The sequence below is a fragment of the Coturnix japonica genome, chromosome 1 (assembly GCF_001577835.2).
Source record: "Coturnix japonica isolate 7356 chromosome 1, Coturnix japonica 2.1, whole genome shotgun sequence".
Classification (NCBI taxonomy): domain Eukaryota; kingdom Metazoa; phylum Chordata; class Aves; order Galliformes; family Phasianidae; genus Coturnix; species Coturnix japonica.
The window spans coordinates 19,325,740-19,345,096 of record NC_029516.1 but is presented as its reverse complement, the minus strand read 5'-3'; the positions used below and the strand labels follow the sequence as shown (position 1 = coordinate 19,345,096).

Sequence of the window (19,357 nt, the reverse complement as noted above, 5' to 3'; positions counted from 1 at the left end):
TCTTCTAGACTCACTCCCAAAGCTCCACATCTTTATGGTATTGGGGGTCACAGTACTCCAGATGGGGGGCCTCATGAGGGCAGGCAGCCCAGTTTTGATACTGCTGAGGATACAGTTGGACTTCTGGGCTGCAAGGGCATACTGCTGGTTCATTTCAAGACTTTCATCTATCAACACCCCCAAAGTCCTTCTCCTCAGAGCTGCTCTCAGTCCATTCTCTACCCAGCCTGCATTTGTACCTGATATTGTCTCAATCCAGGAGGTGGATCTTGCACTTTTCAACGTTGAATGTCATGAGTTTTGGATAGACCCATCTCTCAAGCCCAGATTTCTGGGGCCCCTCTTCCGTCTGGGGCTAATTATTACCTTAATCTTTACAGGCTATAGGAGACCACATTGGTGTGCACTGAATAATGCTTGGTTCTCATTCAAGCACTCAATTCCTCACATTTATGATCACATTTTGGATACTTGTCTACATTAAAAAGGAAAGCAGATGCTCGTTCATTCTAGGAAACAATACCCTTCTTCAAATTGGTTTGCTGTACAGTCATTTGCATAAACAGTTATCTTTTCCTAATTTCTTTCTAAGCATCTGAATCACTTAAAACCAAGAGTAGCTCTAAACATTAAAGACTGAATGAGTTTCTTAGACTCTTACAATTATTTTACATTTCATGCTGAACTTGCTTCCTGAGCAGGAATATTCAGACCCAAAGATACAATGCAGTAGACTTATGTAGTAGATAGCTTGAAACAAGTGTGGAATCAAATGCTTCTATAAATGCCCGTATCTCTAAAAGATGTTAAAGCTGTCTAAAAAAAAGTGAAGAAGGACCTCACAAGTTTAAATCTCTTGAAAAACCTCAGTATGGAAAGCATTTTCTGCACTCTAACCAGTTTCATCATCTCCAACAATTTCCAGCCTCCTGCAGCATCAACATATCAATAATGTATGGACCAGAATCACTTGGAATGGCAAAAATATTAGCAAGTGTTATGTATCACCCTGTGCCCTTTTCTTTCATCCTAAGAAGAAAATTTTCATTGTCACTTTGGTACAAAATGGCAATTTAAATCTGACTGTCTGCAGAAGCATCTGTGGTAGTGTGAGATGTTGTGAATACAGTGTGAATGTATACAAAAGGAAGAAAAATATCCACCCTACTCCAAAATCTTGAAATATCATGGTAAGCCTCTTCATTCCAATTTAGCAAGGAGAGCTGGGAGGCACGACACCATCTTGGTTTTTATTGGTTTTGTTTTTTAATTTCTAAAAGCTTGTGCTGAAAAGTATTGAGAACGATTAACAATCATAGTTCTTAACCTAATACTATCTTCCTCTTGCAATTTTATTTGTTGTATATAATATGCCAGAAATCTATTAGCCCTATAGGCCATTTTTCCTGCCATCAATGTTATTTTCTAGAATGAAAGCAGCCCAGTTAAGCACATGCTTCATGACTAGAGCCTTGGGGGCATTCTTAAAATAGCATTCATTGTAGATATTGCTTCAGGAAGAATATAGAGCTGTTTTTCTTCAATTGAAATCATTGTGAAATTTAGCTGAAACACATTGCCAAATATTGTCTCCCTGAGACACAACTCATAGAACTTACATGCTGTGTCAGCCTGTCCATTCCACCCTGCACACTAAACCTCTTTACAGCCACAGTCTTGACAAGTCCAAGTTTTTACTTCATTTTCAACAAAACCAGTCATAATTGAAGGTTCCTCCTTGATATGTAAGGCATAAGTGTGTTTTCTCCATAGAGGCACCAGCATGCCATACTCAAGAGCAGTGAGTTTTAGTCCAGTCTTGGTTTTGCATTTTGTACAAAGAGGTGGCATTAGGTCTGAATACATTCATTATAAATGAAACCTTTTCCAAATGAATTATCTCACAGGCTAAGAAAACACACTTCTGTTTTGAATGCAACAAAGCTACTTGTTTGTTCTTTTTTGTGTGATGTTAGGCTTTGAGTTTTGTTTTTGTTTTTTGTCATAATGGCCGGAAAATCATTGTCAGCAGTCACCTGTCATATTCACGTTACTATATTAACAGTTGTTATCCTTATTTCTATGTGTCATTGCCAGAAGATCCACAGTACTCTGTGTTGGGGCTGCATCTTGCTTAAGTAGACCTGAAATGCATTTCTCACACACGAAATGTGCGATAGATTACCTAGGACAGTTACCCAGAATCTGCTGTGCAGGACTCTCCACCTTTCTCTCAGACAAGAAAAACAAGGATGTCTGAAGGGGAATCCAGGCCATATCTACACATAGCCTGCAAGCTCCCTTATGAGCGGGAGAAGAGAGGAGAGCTTGTGGGCCAGCCATGGACAAGGGGCTGAGGCAAGGTGGTAGTGCACAAATGGGAGCAGGGGGATGGTGTCTGCTACTTCCCCAAACCCACTGCTGTTACGTTCATCACATAATTTCTCCTTTTGAGTGTCAACAAGTATCTTTCTACAATTTTTGAATATATATTTACTGTAGGTATTACACACATATATGTTAGAGATCACTGCTGTGAAGATGCCAAGAAGGTTATATGATAAATTCCTTCCTCTTCCTTCTTTCCTTTCTTTGTCCTTTCCTCCCTCCCTTTCCCTTTTCACTCTTTTTTTCCCCCTTCCATTTTCTCTCTTTCTCTCTCTTTTATTTTTCTGTTGGATTTCTACATACTCTGGAATAAAGACTCTGGAAACTACCAATAGTACCTTTTGTTTTGTTCATAGGACTCACCACTTTATCATTCACTGGAAGACAACAGAAATCCAGAATGGTCTCTTTGTTCATTTTTAACATATGTCCTTATTTTAAGGACAGAGTAAAAAGAAAAGCAGGTTTTTATCCACTGCCTGCCTGCACAATTTAAAGCTATTGTCCAGATTGGTATTAGTCCTTGTTGCCATTAATTAAAAGTCAACATTTTCTTCTGACTTACTCTTACGAGCAGAGGTACCACCTCCCTGAATCCAGAGCTAATGACAACTGCCATGTATCACATATCAGTTGGTTGCAAATGCTGACATGCAAATAATGACTTGTCTCTTTTTATTGGGCTATATGGAGAGCAGAAAAGAAATAAAGTGTACTGCTTCATTTGGCACCAGGAACTGCACAAGCAGCACATGTTGCAAGACCCCATGGCAGTGAGATGGCAACTGTGGGGAAACAGCCACTGACAGCCCCCAGTCCTAAGTCCACATTTGTATATGTATGATATATGTATATAAAGAGGAATGGTAGAGAATATCATTGTTATTAACATATGTGACACATACATGGACCCAAGCTGTACACGTGGGAGAAATTTAAATGTTTGTCATACCACAGCTCTGGCTATACACAATAATAAATATTAAATTACAGGAACTGGATTAAGTAGAAACACAGGTATCCCAATTCAGTAAAACTGTTCCTATTGGTGTGCACAAAAGCTATAATGTGACGTGTTTGATAAAGCAAATGAGTATTTAATTTCTTCCTGATGACTTTTAGATGGGGAACATGAAGTAACAGACCTTGTGGCATTTCATGGGCTCTGGTATCTTTGGGGAACACATGGTAAGGATTTTGATTTAGGACTAGGATTAAAGAGACTCCACTGCAGGATAAATGCTCAGACCAGCTGTTTTGACCCAAGTTGTCAAGCATAAATGTGCCTGCAGCTGCACGTAAGTAAAGCCATATATCACTGGGAAGGCTGCGCTTGTGCTAAGGGCTATCTGTTACAAGACACATCTCAGCCATTTGCACATGAGTGCTCATGCAGTAGTATCTCTACACCCTAGTATTTATGTAGTGCTTTTGTTCCTGAACTAATTTCATAAAGTATGGGGATATTGTCTCAGCTTTACAGACATTAAACTGAGGCAAAGAAAGTCAAATGGGATGCCTGGGTTGACAGAGCCTGCCAGGTTTAGTGCCTAGGTCTCATGATTTCCAGTACCACACTGAGTCACCAGATTACATTAGATGTGATGTAACTGCTTCCTGGGGCTCTCACTGTATGTAAGGGGCTACTCCAAGGCCTCCACATGACCAGCAGCCAACTTGCCTGCAGGCATGCTGCAGGTCCCACAAGAACTATAAAGGCTACCTGCATAACCTCCTAGCAGCAGGACTCAGCCCTGTTACATAGGGCTTTGAGTTAACCCTTTTTCTCTCAAAAGGTCTTTGGAAATACTAAGATACTCTTGTACAAAAAACACTTCTGAGTGAAGTATTGCTAACTCTGTCTTACAGATGAGGAACTGAGACAGGCTTATTCAATACCACTTCATAGCATGACCTTTAGGACATTAGGTCTGTAAAGAGCTCTAAGATCATCTAGTCCAACCGTCAACCCATCACCACAAGCCACATCCTTCAGTGCCACATCTACTTGCTTCTTGAAAAGCCCCAGGGACAGTGACTCCCCCTCTCTGAGCAATCTGTTCTAATACTTCACCACTCTTTCAGAGGATAACTTTTTCCCACTATCCGATCTGAACCTCCCCTGGTTCAACTTGAGGCCATTGCCTCTTGTCCTATTACTGTTACCTGTGAGAAGAGGCCAACCCTCTAGATTTCCCATGACTAGTTACATGTCTCAAATGTTTGCAGAATGTTTTTAGGTATATTGGTATTACATTAATAAGCAATGGGGATCACACTGTGTGCTAACAGTTAATGTCTCAGAAAAAAACTTGTGGACAAGTAGGGAGATTATTTTATCCCTCATTGTACTTGGACATAACTTTATTTACTTCTACATGAAATCTCAAAACAGTGAAGTCTTCCCAGACTGCCACTTCAGACATCAGCAATTGCCTCAAGAGAACTGGATGTTAATCTAGTTAGGACAATACAAGATATATAAGACATAGGACAGATGAGAATACTGTCATTAGGTTCATACTTAGCCCTGGATCAGAAGTCAGCCTTGTAATTGCACAGAAATGAAAATAGTAATAACATATGTGAAGAGGGCATGAAAGTAAAATTCTCCAATTATACCTTATCTTCAGACTGTACGTACATGTAACTGCAAACTTCCCAGGGCTTCCATAGTCATTTATGCAATATTGAGATACTGAAATGTCTTCAAATTGATTTTTGGCAGGAGCAATAGCAAATCCCTGCCTGGCCCTTTGCCACATCACTGTACCTAGCAGTGTGCTGTTGTTATCTCTCCAGTTTAAGTCATTTCTCACTCTGTAGCGATCAAAGCTTTTCCATCTAACACAGAATACTGTAATTGCCAATTTCAAAGCTTTTTAGGAAGTTGCTTTGTAGATTTAAAATCATTAGCAACAGCCTTAGTACTCATCTAGTGAGTTATAACTTCTAAGTGTTACACAAACTTCAATTAATTATGGGTTTGACTGGGCCTTTAAGGTTTCAGCTGTGTAGGGAGCACGTAATAGGCCCCAGCTCAGCTGAAAGCCTTGGAGATACTGGGCTTTTGGAAGGCTGGGTGACTCACTGGGGAAATAAGCCTGTTGTCTCCATGCCATCCACAACAGTTCAGCTGCCACAGAAAAGAGCACATTCTGTATTTTCTTCCAGGACAATGCAGCTGTTGCTCACTCGGTTGCCATACCTGCCTGAGGCAGAAAATCTCCTGGCATTTCAGCAGGGTGCTGTGAATGCATGTGTTTCCTATACAGATTGAGGGCATGGTTGTACAGTTTTCTCTTCTGGGAGTGTTACACGGCACTTCTGTCTCTAACTGGTTAAGTCTCCACAACAGGAAAAAACAGAGGAATTGGTCCAAGCTGGAAGATTCACAGACTTCATGGATCAGAGATACCCAGGAGGCCTAGATAAGCATCAGACCAGCCCACCCAAGAGATAGAACAGCATTCTTCAGCAGGTTTCAAAACTCCACGAGACAGCAGATATCTTCCTGTTGTTTTTTTTTCATAGGATGGTAGTTAGATAAAAAACAGAAATAACCAAACTGACATGAACTGGCACCCCGCATCTCACTCATTTCACTGTGAGACATAACCCAGCATGGTCCAGCTGCTGACCCAAGGCTTTAATCCAACCTACAACACATTTTCTGACTTGGCTCCCTGCCCCTGCGCCAGACAGAGCAGCTCTTCCATCATACCGACTGCCCCTGCAGCCAAACGCCTCCATCTCAGCACAGAGACACAGCCACAGACTGACGGCAATGTGTGGGAATGTGGGGAAGAGGAGGACAGCCACAGCAGGAGTAGGAGACCAGAGACACACACAGCAGCTGCTGCTTCTGAGGAGGGCTGTGGTGGCAGTGAAGAAAAGAAGATGAAAATCTAGTCTAGTGCCTGGAAATGCTGCCAGAAGTTCCCAGCTTACCCATTAGGCTGCATCATTATGTTTTCTCTTTCACTTTTTTTATTGTTCCCATCTTCAGCTTGAGTGGAGATCAGCACTGCGGCCATTTCAGCAGCACTGCTGTCCACAGCTGTGGTTCAAACCCCTTACACGGGAACGGCTCAGGACTGCTATTTCCCATTTCTCCAGCAAAAGCAGCACTATTAGATGATTATGAAAACTATTAACATATTCTAGCTGTTTCAAGAGTAATAAGAGCAATTCTGAATTCCAGGATACATTCTGTCAGGTCTAGCCATATAAAGCTTGAACTCTATGACATTTCAAGGCTCTGTCCAACCTGGGCTGTTCATGAATCTATAAAGAAAACATTTTAGCATTTCCCAGACAGGTTGTATGTCATAGAAGCATAGAATGGCTTGAGTTGGAAGGGACCTCAAGGATCATCGAGCTCCAATCCCCCTGCTGCAGGCAGGGCCTCCAAACTCCATATCTAATACTAGACAAGGCTAGTCCCAGCACTGGATATGCTGGCTGCTATAAATCCCAGTTCTGGTGCCTAAAACCCTCCTGCCTGCCCTTTATGTGATGAGCAGGATGCCTACCCAGCATTCCAAGTACGACTGCACAGTGAGCAAATCTATTCTTCAATATAACCCTACAGCTACTCTGAATGGGTCACGTTTTCTGCTGTCTTCAAGTAAACAACAGATCTCATAGGAATGGGGTTTTGTGAGTTTAGAAATAGTCTTGCATATTCACTTAAATCTTCAACTAATGATAAAAAAACTTCAATAATCATTAGCTTTCCCTGAAAACATGGATTACACTCTTATTCAAATGCACAGTGTCAATCATATTAGAAAAAACTATTTAATCTATATCACCTTATTTACTGATAACAATACTACTTTCTGTTAGCTCCATATACAGTTTTTTTCTGTTCAGTCAACTGCATGCAACCTGAAACTATTCATTGCACATCACTGCCTCTTTATCTTCACCTGATTGAGCTGAACCTGTCTCCTTCCACTTAGAAGGGCAATAAGGGCATTTTTAATTTGTGTTAAAATGCACTTGCAATTCATTTTCATATGATGAAAACATTTGTCCCCGTTGCAAACATACAGTCACAACAACTAATCTAATAGAGCATTTGGGATTATTGCATATTCCTAATGAACAGTACATATCAATTCCTGCTATCATCTGTCCCTACATGACTCAGACAGATCTGTGGCAGATTGTGTGTCACAGCCTTCTCACCTCTCACAAAGAGCCTGGGACTTCCCATCCAGCCAGCGAAGACTACTACCAAGTGCAAACATCTTCACTGCAATACAGATCCCACAGTCAATGGCACAAATCAGGAAAGACTCGAAAACACTCAGACCTAACAGAGTCTTTTTCACCAAGATATATGTTGTATATATGTTATATGTTATATTGATATATTATTTTTTTCCAATGCTGTATCAATAAGCAAAAAAAACCAAACAAACAACAACAATAACAACAAAACACAACCATCCCTCTTTCTTCATCTCAAATAAAGAATGGGTGAAAGTAGAAGATGACACAAAGCACATGACCCAAAAAATGAGCAGAAATAAGTAGGAAATACACATTGTGAAGGGGATAGAAAAAACAGCCAGAAGGACTATTATATTAGCAGTCTAAAATGTAACCAAATTTGTATTTGGTAAAATGCGTGGAGAGGAGAAAGTCCTTTGAACTGTCAGGGAAGACATAAATTTTATTAGACAGTGAATTAAAGAGAAATTGGCAGATGAGCCTGAGAAAATGCTCAGCATTCATCTAGTGTCAAATGTGACTTGGAAATAAAATGATTTGAAACTGAGAACAATCTTTTTGCTGGAAACCCAGTAGGAGAACCATGAACATAGAGAGGCTAATTTAATTGTTTTAAATTCTCTGTACCACTACTCTGCTACCCCTAAAATGTACAGAATACCTGAATTTTCCAGTGTATCCTTTATTTAATCTTCTCACACTGTAGCTCAATAAAGCTTTTCAGCATATGATTTTCATTCTGAAGTTCCCCATGGGAGCCCATATCCTTCCAGTCTACAATGACAGTTTCCACTTTCTTGGGGCCTTCCATTCACATTGATTGCATTACACTGATTGATGTGGAAACAAACAATAACAACAAACGAACAGCTCACTTCTGACATAGAGATCTTGAATTAGGAAAAGAATAGTAAGACATGAAAACAAGCCAATGACTTGTGCCAAAAGACTATGAATGTTAATGGTAAAATGCCATCCTAATATAGTTCCTTTCCCTCTGTAGATGCCTAAGCCAGCCTGGGCTTTGTGGATGGCTCTGCGGAACAGGAAGACACAGTCAACTGAGGAATCTCCTTTCCCCTGAATTCCCCTTTGCCTGATCGGGTTGAAAAAATGAGAACATGGCCAGTTCTCTCAGATATTCTAATAGTATTTTAATTATACCCCTACCTCCTGAAGTCATGCAATAGGAGATTTCGCATACTTAAAATTGCAAATGGTTAAAAAGCCCCAATACATGTTAATACAAGCCAAGTAGATCTTCAAGTCTCTTGATTTTATTAGACTCTTTTAAAAATTTTTTAAATTTTTAATTTTTTTTTTTTTTTTTTTTTTCAGAGTGGCAGTGGGGATGCTGGGAGTCCTCAGTGCCAGCACCCAGCTAACAGATGTGTCTGCCTGGAGTAAGGAAGGCTTTTTGCTGCTGTTCCTGTATGGGCAAGCTGGCTGGCATGGCCAGGGGCACTCTGCTCACTTCTCTCCCTAGCACAGATCAAACCATAAGATACTGCTCACTGACAGTGACTCTAAGGTCACCAGTGTGGGTCTGTTCTGCTCAAGGAGCTGCAGGGTCTTGTGGAAATACATGGATCTCTATTCTTAAATATATATACATATATTGATTTTTTCCATCTTTTTTTTTTTTTTTTTTTTTTTTTTCCAGTGGAAACACTTTCCAAAATATCACTGCTTTAATGGGTGTGAGCCGCCTTCTGATTTTAGCTTATATTTGCACTGTGCCAGTTTGTTTCCACTTGTTTTTGTGTCAGCACCATCCTGTAACTCAGATAGTTCATCTGTATCTTTTGCTCCCTGATGCTCATCCAGGATTTATTCACACACAGTTCCGTTGAGATGAGCCAGAAGTAATTCTGCTGTAATCTGTATACAGACAGCGATACAAACCTAAGGAGTGTGGAAAAAAAAGAGAACTTCATTCCTCAGGATTTTTCCACAACAAGCTATCATTGCAAGATAAATGAACTGTAAACTACAGCCTGAAAATGAAAGAGGATTGCAAAGAGAGAAATAGGCATAGACCATACAGGACTATCCCAATCTCAATGCAGATGATGGGTTGCGTGCTATACACCTATCAGAGTAAGAGCTGCATACACTTGGAATCAAATGTGCTTTTCCAAATGGCTACAGAAAGATAAAATACAGTTGGTCAGATTGGAGATGGAGCTAGAAGACAAATTGCCTGGAGTAACTTCAGGTCACTTGTACGAAGCCTGCTGTTACTCTGATTATGAGCTGTTTAGTCAAAGGAAGCAGCTGTTTAGGGAACTTCTGTTGAAATCATGGAGTTCAGCATGCAAAGCCAGAATAGATTCACATCTTTGAATACTACCTGCTTTATATTTCAGTCATCAGGTAACCCAGTATGTAGCATATATATTTTGGCAACGAAGGTTAGAATTCAGAGCTAGCATGCAAACAGGTGTACCGCCCTTGAAAACTTACTGAAACCTCTCACTAGTTAGGTGAGCAGTCCCAGTAACCTCATGAAATTACTTATCTCAGCTACAACTTGACACTCATATTCCTGTGTGCTTGTTTTTGCCCTTGAAATGTAGAAGTCCTTTAGAACATCTGAGGAGTTGCAGTTGTTATGGGGCTTTCCTTCCCATGATAAACACATCTACATATCTTTAGAGAGGAATGAAGATTTAGGTGAGATGTTGGGAGGAACTTCTTCACTGTGACGGCCCTGAGGTGCTGGCACAGCTGCCCAGAGAACCTGTGGGTGCCCCATCTCTGGACATGCTCAAAGCCAGGCTGGGTCCCTGGCAGCCTGAGCTGGTGGGTGGCAGCCCTGCCCATGGCAATGGGTTGGGACCAAGTGGGCTTTAAGGTCCCTTCCAACCTGAGCCACTTCATGATTTTACAACAATAAACAGAATGGCAATAAAATGAAACCAGCTGGTAAACAATTCTGGATGTGTGCTTCCGTATGTAAAACATACCTTTAAAAAATGAATAAATCAATACTTTGCATGTCTGTCAGAATGCTATAAAAATGTGCAGCAGTAAATATTGCTTGCCATATGCCAGGTAGCCAAGACACATCTAGTCCGCCTTTTAATCCCTGTATCTAAAACTGCAGCATAAGCTATGGATTGTGGAAACCTGACTTAGGCAAAAGCTTAGATGAAGTGGGATGAATCACCCTGCTGTTAGGCACCTGATAGAGGCACGGCCTTTAGGCGAGCTGGGCAGCTGAGTACAATAACAAGCAACTGGCTTGCCCTAGGACAGCTGCTGTAAATTGCTGAGAAGCTGGAAACATATCTGAGGTCTTCTCTGAGGGCAAGAACACCTAAGTCCAAGCACGGTGAAGAAGCAGGCAACAGGAGCTTATGAGAAGCATGTCTCAGCTAGAACAATTCACAATGCTTTGAAGTCTCCTTTTCAACCAGTCACCTGTCTATATATATATATATGTATATATCCCTATTTCATTTCTAAAATCTCCACTGAATCACTCATTTCCACCCGAGACTCAAGACTGAACCGACCAACATCAGTAATTTGTACTCAATAAGCAACCTGGACTATACCTTCCTACAAAAGTACAGCAGTTCTTCAAGAGCCTGTCAGAGCCAAGCTTCACTTACAGTCCCAACCACTCTGAAAAACTTCCCATCTTTCATTTAACTCATTTTGTTTATTTAATACTGTAAGTTCTTTGCTTTCTGTTGATTTATCTTTCTAATGCAGAAGCCTTGACGTGTATTCAGAAAAGGTAACTTTTGTCTTTATGGGAAAAGAAGCTTATTGAATAGCCAAAGGATGTCTCATACAGGAAAGCCACATAAATGGTGCATGAAGCTGTAAGAATCGTGCTGTTAAATGGGAGCTGGGGGCTCCGGAACTGCTGCAGACTTCCCAGCCCTAAGAGGAATACTGAGAAGGTCTCCAAGTTTGAAGAGGAATTGAAATTGTCAGTGAAAGAACAGAATCTGTTCACCCTTAAATTCCTAATTAGAGAACTCATAGTGGGAAGTGACCACTTAAATGATGAGCAAAAGGAAACTGCCTTCCTTCAGAAGCGGCAAGCACTTGCATTCACAAACTGCCATTGTGATTTGTAATCCGGATTATAAATAGAATAATTTCCAATTGAGGTGGTAATTGTATCTGTATTATTTAGGTTCTCCCTAGAAATTCATATAAAACAGCTTTATATATTATTCATGTACAGTTATATTTTCTATATGAACCATAAGGTAGTGTGAATTACGCTGATGTTAAGTCTTTAAATGTCACTAATTTCTGCACCACTTCTCACACTTGCCAGTATTTGAACCTCAAAACAAACCCATTCAGTGCATTCAGATTTAAGCATGTATCAATCTCTGTGGCACAAAAATGCAGAAGTTACAGATAATTAAAGTGGATGTTTAAACAGTCTTAAAATTCTTATTTTGTTTTAGCCCTTACGTTTTACATATGGTGAAACTGAATCTCTCCGTCAGAGCTATGTATGTCCATAGGAAAGTGTCATCTTAAAATATGCTAAAGCATTAAAAGTAACATTCAGTAGTATTACTCCACTATAAGTGAGTTCAAATTATGCCAAATACCCGGCCAACAAAAGTACTGTCAAGAAAAAAAAGAGTTAGAGCTACTAAGAAGGCTCTGATCCCATATTCCTTTGACAGTTTAAGGGATTACTGAGCCTAAATGTGCTTTCACAAGAATGAACAGAAAGTGACTGGATTTAGAAATCTAAGTTAATACTCTGCCTCAGATTCTCATTACTATTAGTTGGGGCCATCCAAAAAGAGCAGAGAAGTTGCTTTTCTTGTTGGTAGTGAGATACATGCCATCTGATAGCTTGGAAATCCAGTCCTGATGTCAGTTCTCTAATAAAAGAATATTCAGAGAAACCTTACTGCTTCTGTGTGAATAAAGCCGTGGTACTGGAATGCCAGAAACAAACTAAAAGAGGGATTTTTAACAACTAATTAAACAAGTCACAGAGTTTAATTAGCTGCCTTTTGAAAGGCAAAATGATGGCTGAGGTCAGACAGTGATAGTAATAAGGTGTAAATGAGCTAATTTTGGAGGGACTTTTTGCTTTATTCAATAAAATTACCCCTATATTTTCCCAGTGAGGCCAGGGAATATTTTTTAGGTCTTGCCTAAATATTTACATCTCTTTGATTCAAATTTAGCCACAATTATAATGTAATTTGTTAAAACATTTTTCTTTTTCCATTGGCATTTTCTTGCCTACACAAATTCATAAATAGCCAACTAACTGAAGAGACACTAAATATTTCTCCTTCAGCACAATGAGACAAAAGCTGCAAAAAGGGCATACCCCATTGACTTTAAGAAGGTTATATGGAACACATCAGTAAGCGAGGGCAGAATTCCAAAGGCTATATTCAGCCTGAAAAATATGCTGAATAGATGTAATTACAGATTCATGTATTTCTCATTTAAAATGAAAATGTAAAAAAAGAAGTGAATTGTCCACGGGGCTGTTTTTCTTTAATTTTAGGCACAGAAGGAACTTCACAGGAAAGCTCTTTTCTAAGTACAGAGTGCAGTCCATGAACAATCAGGCAGATTTCTCACGTGCCCTCACTTGTGGCTGAATAGCATCTTATTCCACAAGTAGTTCCATTGAACTTGGCTGAATGGCACTTACCGAGAATACCCGGATAATACCCTGCCCCATACATAATTACATCAGTTCTTGGCTCTGGCAGTGCTGTGGAGGAAGGTGCTATTCATATCTCAGCGGGGCTATTAGAATCTTAGAACCAAGCCCCCAAGCATTTCTTCAGTAACAGAGAAAGAACTGTCACTGCCTTGTCATTCCCAAAGGAACGTTTTGCCTCAGCATGCTCTAAAAGGGTTCTTCAATGCAGCTGATGTGACCTTTTTGTCTTTCCTAAACTGATGTGAGACTGACGTTTCCTTGCAGCATTTTTTGGAACTGCAAGCCAGTGAGGCTGAGATCTATACTATATATCTATATGTGTGCTGCTAAGATCCAGCACAGACTCCAGGAAGCACAGGAGGCAGCCATGCTCCTCAGCAATGTCCCATTCCCAGTGCAATGGTTCTGGTGTGTGTACCAGAGATACCCAATGGTGAGAGCCAGCCTGTCTGACTTGGCTATCCACTCCCATCCAACCTAGGGAGCCACACAATAATAATACACAACCACCTATTTTTATTTTTTAATGAGAAAACAAAAGGAAGCAATGTCAACATACTAATAAATAACATTCTAATAAATAGCCCTGGTACAGCTGTCCAAAGAAGATGGGGTACAGCTGCCCCATCCCTGGAGGCACTCCAGGCCAGGCTGGATGGGGCCCTGGGCAGCCTGCGCTGGGCAGGAGTAACCTGCTCCATGGTAGGGGGCTGGAATGATGATTTTTAAGGTTGCTTCCAACCTAAGCCATTCTATGATTTTATGATTCTAAAATGTTTAATTCAATGAACTAATACAATCAAATGAGAGCATGTTTAGTTAAGGAGAGATACTCAAGGAGGAACATGTTGAAATGAAATCTAACAACCTGCATCGGGTGCTCCCAGCAAGTAGCACAGCTTGCCAGCCTTCCCAGTGAGCAGCCACTGAGGTCAGAACACCATACACATCCAGAAAGGGTGTCCCCTTCAGTCCAGGTTTGAAAGCCATAGTGTAGAGAGGTGAAAATCACCAGCTGCATCTATATTACACCTCCTGTGTGAGGAAGGAACTGTGTTTTCCCATGCTGAGAGAACTTCACAGCTCATGACCTTAACATTCGTGAGTGCAAAAGGTTTTTGAACACTGCGCTGCACAAAACGAACTCATCTCTAAGAACACATGAGATGAAACCAACAAAACAGAAGTTCCATCAAAAGTTGCCTCTGTGTCCTGCACTGCTTACCATCCAGGTGTGAAAATCAGTCTCCAAAAGGTGATCTTGTTGCATTACACTGCGATCACAGCATGGCACACTGCTCTGCATTCATGTGTTCAAAACTCTTTCCACACATACACGAGCACCTGGTGCTTCTGCTCTCAGAACAGTTCTGAGTACATCTATCTGATTTTAGGAGGCTTAATGAGGGAGGAAGATGGCATGAAAACTTCTTGGATGTTTCAATGCCAGGCATTTGTTGCCCAGCCAGTCTGAGAGAAGTATTTTAGATCAAGTACTCTACTTTTAGAAATAAGTGAGTTTAAAAGTAACATTAAAATGTTACCAAGGATCGTGCACTGTAATTAACGGCCAGCTACATTCATCACATTTACAGTTGCATTTTCCCACTGGGCTTTCAGATAGGGGGTGAAAAATCTTTCAAAAAGCAGTTCCTGCCAACGAGAGGAGCTCGGTACAGAGCTGCTGTCACTGTCACCTCACCCCGATCTTTGTTACAGAGCCTCATGGTTTCAGAAGCAGCACCACCTATTGGGTGGAAATGTAGGTTAGTGCCTGCTCCACCAAGACAACCCTATTGTAGAGGCAGTCACGGTTAGAACGGGCTGACGCTCCCAAGTTGCTCATACTTGAATGCAAGCAAACAACTCCTACTTCCTAGTTATCTACTTGACAGAACCTTATAAAGTCCAAAAGAACATTCGGTACAATACAAACCCCATTGCTTAGGCTCCTAATATTTATATGGTTAAGTATTAACAGTGCTTCTGGCAGCACCGACCGCCTCTGGCTGCTGTAGTAGCCGTGAGTAACAGTGCACGATTGCCATCATGCACTCCAGTTGTACAGATATCAATGAGCTGAAAATTCATTTGGTTACGTAAGGAGTCCTACTGAAATCTATACGAATCCATACTCTGTGTGGAATCCGTGTCCCGTATGAAAGGTTGAATATTCTGCTTTTCACGGCAGCGGCTACCTCTCGTTTTAGGGGAATCACTGACGTAGCCACTTCTTGGAGAAGAAGTCTTTCTCGGGGGGGCGGGAGGCTGAAATTTTGCCTCCCATCCCTGGGTTCCTTTACAAACACTTCACGCAAAAGGCGAGAGCCCCAGTTCCCAACCCAGGGCCGCAGGGGCTCTGCTCGGTGCCCGTGCCGCCCGCGGGGCTTCCGCCGGCCCCGGCCCCGTGGGACCCGCGCGGCGCTGGCCGGGGCGCCGCGGAGGTGATGGAAGGGCAGGGGACCGTCCCAGCCGCGGGTGACGGAGCATCTTGTAGGAGTCGAGCGGCCGCTCATCGCTCTCAGCCAAAGGGAGGATGAGAGAGAGGGGGGAGAGAACGGCGCCGGAGCCTGGGGACAAAAGTTGGTGGGAAAGGCAAAGCTCGGTCCGTGGGAACATCACTCACCCGCTCGGAGGATACAGACGAGCTGGATGCAGGCAACCCAGCGCCCTAGAATGAGCATGTCCAAATCGTCCCGTTCCTCCTCCCACCCGCCGCTCCGTCCGTCTGCCTCAGCCGCCTCCCGCGCGGAGCTGCACCTCTCGTGGGGAACGGCTCCGCGCCGCGCCCCGCGGCCGCCCCCACGCCGCGGGCGGGCCCAGCCGATGTCGGGTGCGGGGTGCGGGGTGCGGAGCGCTGGGTGCGGGGTGCTGGTTGCTGCCGGGGCCGCGCTCAGCGCATGGCGGGGTTGCGCCGGGGCCGCCCTCCGCGGAGCGGCCGCGAGTGCGTGCGGCGAGTGCGCGGCGGGGTGGGTGCGTGTGCGCGCGGGTGCGGGAGCGCGGAGTGTATGTCGGGGAGCGGGGGAGCGGGGGGGCGGGGACCGCGCTCGGGTGACGTGTGAGTGTGTGCCGTGTGTGTGTGTGTGTGTGTGTGCGCGTGTATCTGTGCCTACTGGGGTGCGGGAGCGAGAGCCCGAAGGCAGCGGGGGGATGCCCCCCCCCAGCAGCTGGGAGGGGGCGGGGGCCGGGCTCTGGGATCCGCTGTGAGGCGGCCCCTCGGGATACCCCTGCGTGCACATGCGAGGGAAAAGTTTATCGAGGGGGCTCGGGGGTGTCAGAGGGCGGCGGGGTCAGGAGCCGGGAGGTGCGGAGCAAGGGAACAGCGTAGCCGGATGCTGGGTGGGAATAACCGGTGGACCCGGCGGGGTGGGAGCTGACCAGCGAGGAGCTGGTGGAGATGCAGGCAGAGCCCGAGCCGGGCAGCGCCGCTCCGTGCTCCTGGGAACCGGAGGGGGAGCGGGGGAAGGGGCTGGAGCGGTGGAATATCATTATCCTCTCTAGAAGTGGGTCAGGGCGCAGGCATTGGAATCGCTGCTCCGGGAAGACAAAACAAGAGCAAAACGATAAGAAATAAAGAAAAAAATGTAACAGCACTCAACAAAACTCCAAAGCACCCAAATGAGAAGTGTAAAATTAAGGGTACAAACACCACATCTCATGGCTGGGACAGCTCGGAACAGCACTTGGGTCTTTGGGAACACAAGGACATAGCTGATCCCCCACCTCACTCCAGGCAGTGTGAGCAGCGCTGTGTTAGCGGTGCTGTTCCAGTCTGGGTGGTGGAAACAGCTCTGCACAGATGATGTTTTATGGTGGGCAGCCTCAGCACAGCAGCACCCGGTGCCTTACAGGTGTGTGTGCTGCTCTGTCCTCTTTCCCCAGGTATGGGAGCTGTGGCCTCTCCTTCCAGAAGAACACAACATTTTCAGTGCCCCTGCTCTAGTTGGGAAGGGTAGAGCTCTCTTGCCATGAAACAAATTGGCAAATTCAGAGTGAAAGGCTGCAGGAGAAATTGCCGAGATGTTCAAGCATTGTGTCTGGAAAGCAGGCGGTGGATGTGTCTCCCATGCAAGGTCAGCATCTTTCAGGATATGCAGAGCTGAAATACAATAGAGGTTGGTTCATTAGGAGGATTAGCTCTGAATGACAGCTCTTGTCCAACAGACTCCTGGTGTCATGACAAGAGACAAGTTCCATGTGCTGATATCTCCCAGCAAAAGACTATTTTAGGATTGTCCTAAAGGAAAATGTTCTTAAAGATTGTAGTCAGCTGATTTCCCTGTTGCTGAAAGAACTCAGATGCCAGGAAGCTACTGCAGTAACTTCTGTGCTAACATGCTCAAACACAGACAGACATATGCATGCCAAAGCATTAATACCAGTGAGTAATCTATTTGAGATTCGCTTCAGCTCCAGCACCGTTCTGCAATTCGCTTTGATTCTTAGTAGCAAAAGGAACTGTACAATATTGCACTGATGTTATTGAAATACATAGTATATAATACACAGTACTCAACAACTTCCAAATAATTGTATGGAATAATATGAATTCTTTCATTAAAGGTTACAGGTGGGAATTAAAGAATGTTCAGTCACTCTGGAGATGGATTCTCGCCACCATACCTTTACACAGGTACTTTATTACAGACCAATGCAAGGTAATATATGGCCATTTGGTGATGCCAATGCCCACAAGACAATGGAAGCACAGGCTGCCAGCATCCCCCTCCACTTGAATTTCCTCAGGCTGGGAGGTGGACATGACTTGCTCATGAGTACATATGAGTCTGAAGAGCTATCAGCTCCCCTCCATCCTGTGGGGATCACTTTTTGTCTTCAGATTTCAGATGTTCTCAAAGCTTTGTGACCAGCTGACAAGTCTAAAGGATCACCTCCATCAGCTGCTAGTGTGGCTACCTATGTAGGGAGATGCTGGAAAAGCTTTGAGTAGATCAATGTTCTCCTTTCTTATAGGGTTTCTTTAAGAATTCCCTTTTATTTTCACCATGAACCCATCACAAGCACACCCACACCAAAGGGCAAGCACAATATTGATAGGTGGCATTAACTATTTCCTGATTTTTCACAGTAAACTGCCACACAGAAGCAGTATAACAACAAAATGATAATATCCTGATGTTCACGGCTGCACTGATGCTTGCCAAAGGTTTAGAAAAGACACAAGCCCGGGTAACAGTTGCTACAATGACTCTATGTTTCTTTCACTGGTGAAGGATTTTTCTGTGTGGTCTGATAAGCACTTGGCTGTGGTAGAGTTATGTAATTCATCCTCACCTTTAGCATTTATACCATGGTGTTTTGGCTTGTCCCGATATCCAGTCAAACTCACCAAAATTAATTTGGAGAAAGTGTTATGTGCCAAGCAAATGGATTCAGTAGCTATACTGACATGGTATCTATCACTGTGCCTACTTTCTCCCGTATAGGTAACCCACAATGTGACACAATAGCTAGTAGACATGAAAAAAGCATGAGGTTAACATTTCAGATTTCCATTTCTTCAAAACATAAGTCTTACTTTAATCACTACTACTACATTTACTTTAGTAAATATTTTGGGGTTTACGTTAAAATTTTCTTCCATTACTTAATATTCTCATTCATGGTTTGGTGGGTATTAGCAGGTCTTGATGAGATACTGATCACTTGGTACATTTAGAATTGTCCCCTTTTCCCAAGTGTTTCCACTCCTTATGCTTTTTTACTTGTTTAATTTTCCTTCCTCTATTCCTCTCATGTATTTTCTTCAAATCGGCTCTTCTTATCCATTATTACATTTTTTTCCTCCAAATGAAACTCTCTTCAATGTTGATACTGTATTTTCCTTTGTATTGTGACAATCTTGTTATTTTCCAGGGTGTCTTGTTCAGCCTTTTTGTTGGTGGCTTTTTTTCCAGCTTGTTTGGAGTGCCTCTGTGTTTTTTTTTCCTGAACAATGTCAATTTCTTGTTGAATTTATCTTCTCTCATGGTAAATGTTTTCATTCTCAGCACTGTCTTTTATATTTGTCAAATTCTTTTGGGG

The 19,357-nt window shown here is 42.8% G+C and overlaps 1 protein-coding gene and 1 long non-coding RNA gene across 11 annotated transcripts in view; one reads left to right on the top strand and one right to left on the bottom strand.

Moving 5' to 3' along the window:
- PTPRZ1 (protein tyrosine phosphatase receptor type Z1) overlaps nucleotides 1–16,577 on the bottom strand; it is a 125,192-nt gene extending 108,615 nt beyond the window's left edge. For all 10 annotated transcript variants that reach the window (XM_015852820.2, XM_015852846.2, XM_015852831.2 and 7 more), the window contains exon 1: nucleotides 15,939–16,577. In XM_015852820.2, the coding sequence (XP_015708306.2) occupies nucleotides 15,939–16,551 (613 nt within the window). In that variant the 5' untranslated portion in view covers nucleotides 16,552–16,577. The remainder of the gene's footprint in view (nucleotides 1–15,938) is intronic.
- LOC116652968 lies at nucleotides 16,557–18,352 on the top strand. Its single transcript, XR_004306242.1, has 2 exons — nucleotides 16,557–17,385; nucleotides 17,876–18,352. It is a non-coding gene; the product is annotated as an uncharacterized LOC116652968 (long non-coding RNA).
- The last annotated feature ends 1,005 nt before the right edge of the window (nucleotides 18,353–19,357 follow it).